The sequence below is a fragment of the Mus caroli genome, unplaced genomic scaffold (assembly GCF_978045245.1).
Source record: "Mus caroli unplaced genomic scaffold, Mus_caroli_1 scaffold_4, whole genome shotgun sequence".
Taxonomy (NCBI): domain Eukaryota; kingdom Metazoa; phylum Chordata; class Mammalia; order Rodentia; family Muridae; genus Mus; species Mus caroli.
The window spans coordinates 39,735,516-39,748,143 of record NW_028227259.1 but is presented as its reverse complement, the minus strand read 5'-3'; the positions used below and the strand labels follow the sequence as shown (position 1 = coordinate 39,748,143).

The following is a 12,628-nucleotide window of genomic DNA, read 5'->3' as shown; positions in this document are numbered from 1 at the left end:
CTAGTAACCTGGCCCCTGTCAAGGCACCAGGGCCAGCCTCAGCCAGACCAGAATGGGAGCTCAGCATCTTCCAATGTCCTCACTTGGATGGCATCACTAGATGCAGATGACAGCAAATTCACTTGTAAACCAAACTCAGAAACTCTCAACTCCTCTTGACTTTTCTACATCAACAATGGAGAGAGAAAAAAAAATACTGCCTTGGTAATCCTAATGCCAGCCCCAATAAGCAACCATCCCCGGTAGAACACAGAAGCCTCGGGCTTCAGAGGTAAGAATGGAGAGGTGAGCAGGCCCACAGAGTGTCTGTAACAACTGGGTTCTTCTGGGAACCCTGGCATCACACAAGGGCTTCCCTGCAGCTGAAAGCTGCAGCATGGAATGTGGGGAGGCGTGTCAAGGGGACATCCAAAGGATGGCTGACTGTGACTGCTGTGAGGAGTGCTGTCCATCTCCCTTACACAGTTCCCACCTGAGCTCAGAGTCTCTTCTCCAAGCACATGGGATCCTGTGGAGATTGAAGGGGCCCGGGTAAGATTAAAAAAAGCTAAAATTCCTATTCACATCATATGGATCTTCTCTTAGTGCCTACTATGTTTATGAAATGGAAGGGCAGTGGTCCAAATGAGTCCCCTCCACAGGCAGCACAGCCCAGTGACGCTGCCATGGGCTGTAGACCCTTGCACTGACCTACACCTGCATGCCCACAGAACCCCAGACCGTGTGGTTTAGCATCTTGCTAGGGTGCCCAGGAAACACTCGTGGTGGAGCCCACTCTTACCTCCCTACTGGCTTCTCTAGTTTCCTAGGATGAGAAGAAGTGAAGGCAAGAGCCAGCCCACATTCTTGAGCCCCTTTCTTCACTGTGCGTTGCATAATGGTATCTTCTATTGCACCCATAACCCCATCCTCCTCCTCCCATCCTCTTACATCTCCTTCTCTGCCTCTTCCTCCTAAAGCACATATGGTTCCAGGCTGGTCCTACTGGCAGGGCCCCTTCAAACCTGACACTCCTCCCATTGTTCCTGTACCAGATTCCAGGGTGGACCTATGGTGGCCTTCTTCTCTCCTCCTTTCCTCTTCCAGACCCCGAGGGAAGAGTTAGGTAGGAAATCTATGCAATCTCATATCAATGGTAGAGAGCAGCAATGGAGCCATCACAGCAGTGGGGACAGAGATGATCATAAACCCTCAGAACATGGGTCCCCTAGAATTCCTGATGAAACCCAGCCACCACCCACCCACACCCAGTATGGCTGTTAAGGATGTAATAGTCTGTTCTGGTCAACCCACTTTATGAGTCCATCTTCTAGGTAGACATCAGCATAGAAGGACTGGTCATCATTGATGATGCGTCCACCTCTGATGAGGAGCCGGTCACTCTGAAAAACAAAACGATGCATTAGATCAATGACAAAGATAAGACCTATATGTTCTTTTGATTGTTTTGGCCTTTAAGGATTTATTTATCTTTATTTTATGTTTATGAGCATTGTAATGGCTTGAATAAGAGTGGTCCCCATAGCTTCATATATCTAAATGCTGGGTCCATAGTAGGTGGAACTGTTTCAGGAAGGATTAGGAGGTGCGGCCTTGTTGAAGGAGGTACTGGAGGTGGGCTTTAAGGGTTCAAAAGCCCATTTGAAGCCCAGTCTCTCTCTCTCTCTCTCTCTCTCTCTCTCTCTCTCTCTCTCTCTCTCTCTGCCTCCAACTTGCAGATCAGGATGTAACCTCTCAGTTGCTGCTCCAGAGCCGTGCCTACATGTCTGCCTGACAATCCCGGGGGTCATGGACTTACTCTCTAAAACTGTAAGCAAGCTCCCAACTAAATACTTAGTTTGTATTCCCACTGACTCGATGAATACCAATGCCTTTATCCCAACGTCTGAACAGATCATAAGCAATCTTACAGACTTGCTCAGAAATGTCTTTGTACTTGTGGAGGAAGCAAGGACAGGAAGCCTCCAGTGTACCTACACTGAGTTCTCTGAGCTCCTGCTGCCTACACTAGCCCCTCCCTCGTGACTTCCACTCATTAGAGAAACTAGGTCATTTGTAAAATAAAAATTTCATAAGCCACTTTTTAAGTAGTATAATAATCGTGTTCAGAGAATTGTAAAAGATAATAAAAAGACTTAAAAGCATGTTCCCCCTCACACGTGGCCCGAGGCTACACATTTTGATGTTTTCGTATTGCTAGATGTTTTCCACAGCTGTGACTCTAGACCATCCATCCTGACCTCCCCCTGCCTGAGTCACATGTTGGTTGATTCATTATTTTGGCTCCTGGTCAGGGCCAAGCTCTTAAAAGCCAGAGGACACATGGGGCATCTGGGTCTACTCTGCTGGGCTGACAGATGAGAGGACAATGTTTAAGAAGCCATGGGATTCATGGGGGTCAGAAGGGCAAGGGTGTGTCTTCCAAGTTCATCTGGGGTTAGGTAAGGCAGGTTCAGACCCACAGAGAAGTTGTGGAGAGCTGGATCATAGCAGGTAATGGAAACGGAGACAGCTAGGAGAGAAAGACATTGTTATAGACACACTGAAGATTGTGAAGCCCACAGACAGGGAAAACGAGTTTCTGCCTTTTTCTTTCCATTTTGCCATGGGTATGTCCCAAGTTATGACATGTTCTTCATGATTCTGATTTTAGATGCCTACAGGATACTCTGCCTTGTGGATACATAAGTGTCTGTTCATTTCATCAAGGGCATTAAGATTGTTCCGCATTAAGATTTTTTTCTTTGTATTTTTGAGGCTATCCAGTTTTGGTGTGTATTCATTTACTGTTTCTGTGGTTTCTCCAACTGTGCCTTAAGCCCCCTTCCTTGAGGAGGGAGAGTCTGACAGAGAACCAGAAGAATCCAGTCTCCTGAAACAGGGCCCTGACAGAACTACCTGGGGGAGAGCAGAGAATTTGAGGGGAACCTAGGAAGCTGGTAGTGGAAACAGAGAAAGGAGGCAGGTGTGAAATACTAAATACAATTAGTATGGATCCAGCTAAACTAGAATCTACCAGAACCTTGGAATTCTTAGGACAAGCTGATGATCCCAAGGACCATGATCCTAATGGTGTCTCTGTCGTGGCAGATGCTGTGAGAGGGGAAGACATGAGCAAGCCCAGCCAAAGATCCCAGCTAAGGAAGCTGTGGCTGGCTGAGCAGAAACAAATCATGGGGTCTTGAAGTTAGCAGCATCACTCAGACCCTACACGGCAGAGACGTCTGAGAGAGCATCACATATTGATTGCCACCTGCCAGGAGAACCTACACATCACACCTGCTTTCTGTTTCCATGGCCCTTAAGAGAGCGTCTGTCACACAGGCTTTATCCATGTCTAGCTAATGTGTGGCTTGCCCTATTAGATTCTAAGGGGTTGTAGTGGTAATACACTGATCAACAGTAGCTCGTTGGTGGGAAGGGTTCACTTTAGCTTCTAGGTCAGAATCCATCCCTGAGGGAAGTCAGACCAGGAACTCAAGGCAGGAGCCTAGAGGCAGGAACCATGGAGGAAAGCTATTTATTCACTTGCTCACTGACTTATGTTATGTTCGGCTAGGTTTCTACACATCCCACAATACCTGCCTGGAAATGATACCACCAGCAATGGGCTGGGCCTTCCCACATCAATTATTAATCAAAACTGTCCCCACAGATTTGCCCATGGACCATCTGATGTAGGAAGTTCCTCAACTAAGTTCCCTCTTCTCAGGTGATCCTAGGGTGTATCAACTTGACTGTAAAAACTAACCAGTACAGATCCATTTGTTGAAGGAGAGAAGGAAGGAAGGAAGGAAGGAAGGAAGGAAGGAAGGAAGGAAGGAAGGAAGGAAGGAAGGAAAGAAGGAAGGAAGGAAGGAAGGGAGGGAGGGAGGGAGGGAGGAGGGAAAAAAGGAAGGAGGGAAAGAAGGAAGGAAGGGAGGGAGGGAGGGAGGGAGGGAGGGAGGGAGGGAGGGAGGGAGGGAGGGAGGGAGGGAGGGAGGGAGGGAGGGAGGGAGGGAGGGAGGGAGGGAGGAAAGGAAGGAAGGAAGGAAGGAAGGAAGGAAGGAAGGAAGGAAGGAAGGAAGGAAGGAAAATAGATATATTAAAGATAGATGGATGACATGGAAAAATGAATTATTAGGTGGATGAATGGATGGACAGATCAGAGGAAGGTGGATGGATGTGTGGGTGGGGGTGTGGGTGGGTGGAGGGATGGACAGATGAAAATACTGAAGGATGATGGGTATCCTGGGATACCTGAACTGGTCCTTGAAAGATGAATATGTAAGGATAGGGAAAAGAGATGACATCATTTGTTCAAAGGGAAAAAATAAGGAGCAGCCCCCACTCCCCAGCTGGAATGTCTCTAAAGTTAGAAGTGCAAAATTAGTAGCTCTCCTCCAGTCCAACCTCCTGTCCTGTGCTCCTAATGAAGGAGGCAGAGAGGATGTTGCAACCCCATGAGACCTCAGAGAGCAGTGCAAAGCATCAGACAGAAGAGGACTGGGCCCTGAGTGTCTGGGGCAGCACAGACAAGTGGGAGGTGAGGGTTCTCCAGCACCAGCAGCAGGCAAGCACACGTCATCCACAGCTGCTGCGCAGCAGGGAGCAGTGTCTGCCTTGTCACATTTAATAGTGGGTTTCTCAGGCACTGCCTGAAAGGAGGCATTTAAATGCAGTGTGCCGGGTCATCCCCAGCCAACTGTTTCCAGAGTCGCAAAGCAGAGCCTGTGCTCAAACACACCCCTCCATCTAACTCCAGATTCTGTATGTGAGAGGGAGGGACCACAAGGGGACAGACACCAAGAAATCTGTAGAGGAAAATGTATACACAAGGCAAGAATTGGGGTGTCTGTCTGTCTATCTTTCTTCCTTCATGAAAATGGTTGCTACTTTGTTTTGTAAAAGTCCTCCCCCTCTGTCTGTCTTTCTGTGTCTGTCACCTGCCTCTCTCTTTCTCTGACTCTCCGTCTCTGTCTCTGTCTCTCTCTCTCTGTCTTTCTCTCTGTCTCTTTCTGTGTCTCTCTCTGTCTCTCTGTCTGTCTGTCTGTCTGTCTGTCTCTCTCTGTGTGTGTGTGTGTGTGTGTGTGTGTGTGTGTGTGTGTGTGTGTGTATGTGTGTATGTGTTCATTCATGTGGGGGAACACGTGTGCATGTAGATGGTGTGTACACCTGTATGGAGGTCTAGTGTCATCTTCCAGAATTTAGTCTTGCTCTTTTGAGACAACTTCTCATTGGCTTGGATCTTCCCATGTAGGCTAACCTGACTGGCCAATGAACTACAGGGATTTGCCTATCTCTGTCTACCCTGTACTGTGATTACAGGCACGCCACTATGTCAGGCTTTTTTGTGAGTTTCAGGGACCAAATTCAGGTTCTCCACACCAGCACTTAACAACTGATCCATCACCTTTCTCTGGTTTTGTTTTGGTTTGGTTTGGTTTTGGGTTTGGTTTTTTGGGGGTTTTGTTGTTGTTGTTGTTTTGGTTTGCTTGGTTTGGTTTGGTTTGGTTTGGTTTGGTTTGGTTTGGTTTGGTTTGGTTTGGTTTGGTTTGGTTTGGTTTGGTTGGTTGGTTCTTGTTTGGGATTTTTTTTTTTGGTATGGTTTCCAGGAACCAATTTACTCTTCCACTCCAGACCTTACCAAGTAAACCATCTCCCCAGTCCTAAACAAGGATTCTCAGCATCATTGCTGCTAAGCTCCAGTTCAGAGACATCCAGAAAGTGCCATCATAGACCAGGGTTCCCAGGTGTGTCAAGTCAGAAAATGCCACCCGGCACAGCAGGAAGGCTTCGGTCTCCTCACGAAGCCCTAACCCTGACAGCATGCAGTATGTTATGAAGACTCTGAAGAACTTTGTATATAGCTTCTTCCATGAACGCTTCACACCTCCCATGAACAGGGCAGGGCAGGTCAATTTAGTGGGATAATATCCATAGAAGACATCTGGGGAAAGTGTTTTGACAAGTATGTTCTTTGTAACTGATACATGGAATGGTGTGTATCAGAAAAATTAAACTCAGGAACATGGGTGGCCCCGCTTTGCACAAGTGGCCAAGGCTCTCACAGGTCAGACTCAATGACTCTCAACTCCCTGTCCACATGGGATCCACCAAACCACACTGTGACACATTTTAAAATATCTTCAGACGTTAGATTTCATGACACCCCATGAGCAGATGAAATTTAGAAATATTATAACTCTGATCCAAGAACCTTGCATTCTAAAACTCCTTTTTCTCATCATAAAAACTCACATGTGGGGCAGAGGAGATGGCTCAGTCAATAAAGTTGCCTGCCTTGCAAGCTCAAAAACACGAGTTCATCTCCAGAGCCCACTTCAAGAAAACCAGGAGTGGCGGCATGTGCTTTTAATCCCGACACCAGGGAGGAGACAGGCAGATGCCTGCAGCTCACTGAAAAACCAGTCTAGTATAATCAGTGAATTACACATGAAATGAGAGACTTGGTTTCAAGTAATAAAAGGCAAGTGGCACTTAGGGAATGACACTCATGTGTGTCCTCTGGCTTCCACACACACAACATGCATATGTGCATACACACACACACACACACACACAAATATCACTGGGCTTAGGCCATGGATCAGTGAGAAAATATTTGCCAAGCATGCACAAGGACCTGGGCTCCATCTCCAATGCAGCAAAACTGAATCAATAAACAAATAATCCCTCATGAACTAGGCACCAGGTAAGTTTTATTATACAAAAAAGAACCCATTACATTTACATAAGCTATGTGTAAGTATGTATTTTAAACATCAATGCATAAGATTCATGCATTTATAGAACATAATAGTGTGGCCACCTACTACCTCAGGAAATGGACAGAAAATGAAACACCTTGAGAAGACATCAAGAAGAAATTCAGTAGCTTCTGGGAAGTGCTGGCTCGTTCCACAGGGACAACGATAAGCAGAAGGTAGCTGTGCCCAGCCTGTGCACATGCTGGTTTCAGCCTCATGTGTGAGCAACATTAGAACAGACCGCCAATTAGGACTAACCGAGGGCAAGAGCAGTGCTGGGCTCAGGCCTGGAGGATGGATTGTCTCAGCCACTTCCTGTGGCAAGATCTCTTTTGTAAGTAACCATTTACAGGTGGAGGCCTTTGGTTGGGTATAGCCCCCACATATATAAGAGATTTGGCCCCAGGACCACACACAGACATCACACAGGTTCCACTCCCTCAAAATAATGGTTCAGTGTTGGCATCCAGCATCTATAGATTATGTCGCCCTGGGTTATGTGTAACACTGGGCCAATGGAAACATCAAGCCAACAGTTATCAGCCTGTGCTATTGAAGGACTATAAACTGGAGGGCCAGGGAGAAGTCCATGCTAAGAAAAGATGCAAATACTGTTCACTATTCTCCACCTGTGGTTGGCTAAAGCATGAAACATTGAGCCCGTGAATGTCTGTAACCTCAGAGTGTGGAACAGAGAAAGATCTCCAGGTGTGACACCCTGGGGCATGAATGCGCCTCATAAAAAATGAATCTGGGCTCTGCATGATGGTAATGTGGGAGGGGAAACTAAGAGGAAATGGAAAGAAGGTTACTGGTTATCTTAAATTGTCCAGAGGCCTGAGGGTAAGAATAGGGGGTTACAATATATATCAAGTGAGCCCGAAACTGGGTGTGGGACGTTGTCTCCAGGAAAAGGTCAAAAAAGTATATACAATAAAGGATGCAGAATCATTGGGTGTGGTGACATAGTCATGCCACCAATGGACTGGACTGCTCACATAGTTTCTAGGGAGTTTTAAGGACAGATGATAAAATGTTAGAGGAAAGAGCAAAACACAACTTTCATTTGGAAGTACTTGGAGGAAAAAAACGTGCCTTCCTGGAATTACATGGCCGTGGTGTTCTCCCTGTCATCACTGCAGTAAGATACACAATTTCCCCTGAAACCCCTGCACTGCCTCTGTCTGTGTACACACAGCCATGGGCTGCTGAGGTGCCTTCACTTTAGAGCCATAGAGCCCCGTGCATCGGATCTCTACGTCCCCAAGAGCCAGCCTGGGATCCCACAGTATTCAGCAAATATTTGCTGAGTGGGAGGAGAGGCAGGTCTCAGACAGCAACAGGGAAGGGGAGGAGAAGAAGGAAGTTTGAAGAGGGAGAAATGAGAAGAGAATGAAACAGAGAATGATTGACAAGGAGAGGAGGGATGGAAGGTGGGAGAAAGAAAAGAGAGAACATGGGAGAGATTGACAAATGACACATTGCTCTCTCCTGCTTTTAGTCTCTGGAGGCCTTGCCGCACTATCTGGAGAGGGGCACACCCAGAGCACAAGGCTCACAGAGGGTGGGGCTGCTGAATGCCTCCTTTGAAGGGTCTGTCTGAGTTCAGCTCTAGGCAGCAATGCCACTTCTACTAGCAAGAGTCTTGTGAGTAGGAGGGTGGCCCAGGCCATAGGAAGGGCTTCTGCTCCAAGCCTAGCATTATCTGCTACCAGAACCACTGGAGAGAGGCACACTGGCAGGAGGCCTTTGTCCTCCATACAGATGGGAAATATTTTGTGGAGCTATACTACAAAAAATTAAATCAACACTTCAGACATTCTTATCCACACAACAGAAAAGCCACACTAAGGCTCAGCTGGAGATGAGTCTAGATCACACAGCATGTCTATTCCCAAGAGGAATTACACTACAGGATCCTACCTCCCATGGGGTCCTGCTCTCTTCCCACACAGTGGAAATGAAATTGGTCTTTTCTACAAAGGCAGCTGCTGGAAACTGCATAAAATCCTACTATGATCTGTGAATTGTCACAGGAAGAGAAAGAGGCGCTACCTTCACCTAACACTTATCCGAAAATCACTGGCTGGCCATTTGTGGCTGTCCAAAATATAGCAGAGACTAAAAGCTGTAATTAGACAAAGAAGTACAGTAATTGTGTCATCAGAGAGGGGACTGGGCTGGGTTCTCAAAATATGAGTGGAACTTTACAAAGCTATAAAAGCAGGGAGGGGAACACTTCCATAAACAGAGTGTTCACAGACACAGACCTTCGAAAAAAGCATTCTGGGCTCAAGGCAGGGATCAGCATGGTGGGTGCTGTCCGTGGTCCTGCCACACCGTCCACATGGCACTGAGGCTCTCCAAACCTAGAGGTCCCTCTCTCCCCTCACCTCATCCAGCACTGTGGGTCCTTGCTGCTTTTCTTTCTGGACTGGTTGGAAGCTTTTCTATTTTTACATCCCCACAGAACTAAAGTTAAAACGGCTCATTTCATGATGGATGTCGTCGACTTCAAGAACTGCCAAGTCTCCTACCACCCTTTCAGCATTTTAATTCTCCAAACGGCCCATGTCCTATCCCTTCTGGTGCTCAGCTTGTGCTGAGATTAGCCCCTGATGTCAAAGACTGTTACCACTTGTCCTCAGGTCACAGATTCAAGGAAGGCTCCCATATTCACAAGCAGGAAGGACAGGAAAATGAAGATCACAGTCACTCCTAGGAGTGGGGGAGGGGGCTTCCTTTGTAAAGGGAAAGCATGGAAATGAGCCTCACAGAAACCAGGGGTTCCCCGCCTTGGAGAAAATACACATGTCAGGAAATGAACACAGGCAAAAAATGATTTCCCTTATGGATAGGGGGGAAGTTGACGCTGAGATTAGAAAGTTATCAACTCTCCAACCTCTACCAGTGAACAAGGATCATGTTCAAAACTCAAAAATTCAATAGGGTGTGTAGGTGTTCACTCATTCAATCACAGAAAAAGAAACAGAGACAGAAAGAGAGAGAGACAGACAAAAGCAGAGACACAGAGAGACAGACAGAGAGCAGAAAGGCAGATAGAGACAGAGACCAAGACCATAGCACAGCACCAGGACCAGGTCTATATGGCCTCCAACTACTCTGGGGTGATCTGGTAAAATTTCAGCCCAGGAGCTTTTAGCAAAATTCTTGTGGTCCAGACGTAACAAATGACATCACTCAAAATCTCCAGATCACTAAAAATGAACTGCGGAGTGTGGGTGTGTTTGCTATGCAGCAGTACAGTATAATGACACCGTGAACACATGTGCCGGCTGCGAGCTGAACAGCCCAAACCCTTCACACTGACACAATGGGGTTGTATCCTCAGTAGCCACAGCCTCATCCCCTCCGTATCTCCCACCAGGCTCTCTGGCAGCAGCAAGTGCTACTATACAGCTACACACATCTGTTTATTCACTCACACAAAATCATCTTTGTGGCAGCCTACACATCCATAGTCAGGAAAGACCCAGGGAGTGGAAATCAGGGTGGAACTCAGTCTAATTAGCATCCATTTACCCTTTCCTTTGCCCGGATGGAAGCAGAATGGTGTTCCATTCTTGAATCGGAAATGTAGGTGAGCCCCAAGGAATAGAGCTTAGGCCTTTTCCCAGGGCAACATGTGACAGCAGGGTCTCAGGCCTATCATTCTGGTGGATGTTCAGGAAGCACTCTCAAGTGACAGAATATCAGGTTGTCAAATGGTGCATTCTCCAGGGACCCCAGGGGGCAGGTCCTTCCTGCTGTCTGCAAAAGACAGCACTAGCTAAATCTACATGGGTCTCCATTTTCATTTTTAATTCTTAAATTTCCACAAGAAGCAAGCAAAGTTGCTACAAATGCAGAAACTCAGTCACCTATACTGTGACTTCCCACTCCTCTGACTCCTGGGGGTTATCTATGAGTAAGGGTATTCTCACTGTCCCTAATGATGGTGCAAGGGCTCTGCCCCCCTCTATCAATGGGTTAAGCAAAAGTAGACCCACATCTGTTGTGTCATTTTCAAGGTCATCCTATGTGTCAGGCTAATCCCTGCTGGTAATGTGGTCCAAGAAGGGAAGGCACATTAAAAAGCTTTGGCTGTTTTGAAGGATGGGAGTCAGACACTATGCATAGAGCCTTACCCAGCTAAGAACTGACACTGCCCCCTGTCCTCATTACATCACAGAACATGTAGGTTACTAGAGAACATAGCTCATCTTCTAAGGACACCATGCAGAGTCCAGCCACCCTGTCATGTGTGTATGTCTAACTGTGCTTCAGTACCCATATATGACACAACTGACATAGGTTCATCTGTGGGCCACACATGGCAATGCATCTGACTACAGTCCTGTGGAGAGGTGGATCACTCTGAGATGTGTGTTTTCAACTTCAGATCCTTCACCCTCTCATACCTTTCTTCAACTGCCTTACCTCCTGTCACAGGACACCTGAAACTGGTAGGTTATTAACCAATAAAAGTTTATTTTGCTCCTGATTGTGGAGACTAGAAAGCCCAAGAGTGCGGTGTCAACTCTGTGACAGAATCCCTGTGTTATCATCCAAGGTGGAAACAGAAGGACAGAGGAGCACGATCAGTCAGAGGTGCACACAGGTTCATTCTTCTATCTAGTCCATCTCCACACTAACTACACCAATTCACTCAGAAGGGTGTGGCTTCATGGCATCACCACTTTCTGTCAACCCCACTCCCTTTGTTATCGCCTGTGAGATCATGTCCAACACAATGAATGCACTGCAGATGAAGCTTCCAAGGTGGCAAACCATGATAAATGGGGACCCTAGCGCTGTCCACTCGAGAAACGTCTCCACAGACAACTGATGCACCTGTCCTAGGTTGGCCCTCACATCTGTTTCCCTTCTACCTTTCTTGTTTCTACCACATGACAACCAGAGTGACTTTCTGAAGCACAAACCCAACTAAACTGTCTTCACCCCTCTTCACAACCTTTCAGCAGTGTCTCCTCATGCAGAACGGAGCAGGCTCCTCCATGCCTAACCTACCTTTTCACTGCCAAGACACACCATACTTACCAATTAACACCACCTGTGCCCCTCCCTGGGCCATCTCTGAAGGACAGGCCACTTGCCAGGTCCACTCAGCTCACACATCCCAGCCTTCCCATTGTCATTCCAGAAGCACCATATGGAGCTCTCCCTAGTGTGAGGTCTGTACCTCTGGCTAGCACATCCAAGGTGCTCCATCTTTCAGCTCAGCTTTATCTGCCTTATTCCATAGAATAGGGATTATTTCCTTGGTGCTGAGACCACAGTTTCCCCACCCCCACCCCATGTTGCCACCCCCACCCCACGTTGCCTCTGCAGGCTGTGCCCCTCCTCTGTAAATAGAAGTAGTCAGAGCTCCAACTTTGTAGGATTACCAGGATAAGATCTAGAAGCCTGGAGGCTGCCCACACACTGAACACCAGCCTAGGAGATCCAAGATTTGGGGCCATACATCTGCATTGAGGCATTTGGAAAAGTAGGACGAATGTTCCTTATCTTACTAATTTAAAATTCAGTGCCAAATCCTTTGAGTTTTATTTTGGATATTTATTACTCTATATGCCCAGAAATAAAGCTAAGTTTAAAAAAAAAAAAACAAAAGTGGGGGAGGGAATACTGTAGTTTTAACTGTCAATTACCCTATTGAGAAGAGTCTCAATCCTCAATCAAGGGGTTGCCCAGATCAGACAGGCCTGTTGATAAGCATATGAAGAATTTTCTTGAGTGTTAACTGATGTGGAAGGGCTCAGCCCACTGTGGGCGATACCATTCCCTGGGCAGGTTTCTGGTGCTGTAGAAAGAAACAAGCTGACCTTGAGCCTGTGAATAACTCAGCACTCAATGTT

At 47.0% G+C, this 12,628-nt stretch overlaps 1 protein-coding gene across 2 annotated transcripts in view; it reads right to left on the bottom strand.

Annotated features, from left to right (window-relative positions):
• Nucleotides 1-12,628, bottom strand: part of Crmp1 (collapsin response mediator protein 1) — a 50,527-nt gene that overhangs the window by 25,918 nt on the left and 11,981 nt on the right. For both annotated transcript variants that reach the window (XM_021162273.2, XM_021162274.3), the window contains exon 2: nucleotides 1,294-1,382. In XM_021162273.2, the coding sequence (XP_021017932.1) occupies nucleotides 1,294-1,382 (89 nt within the window). The remainder of the gene's footprint in view (nucleotides 1-1,293; nucleotides 1,383-12,628) is intronic.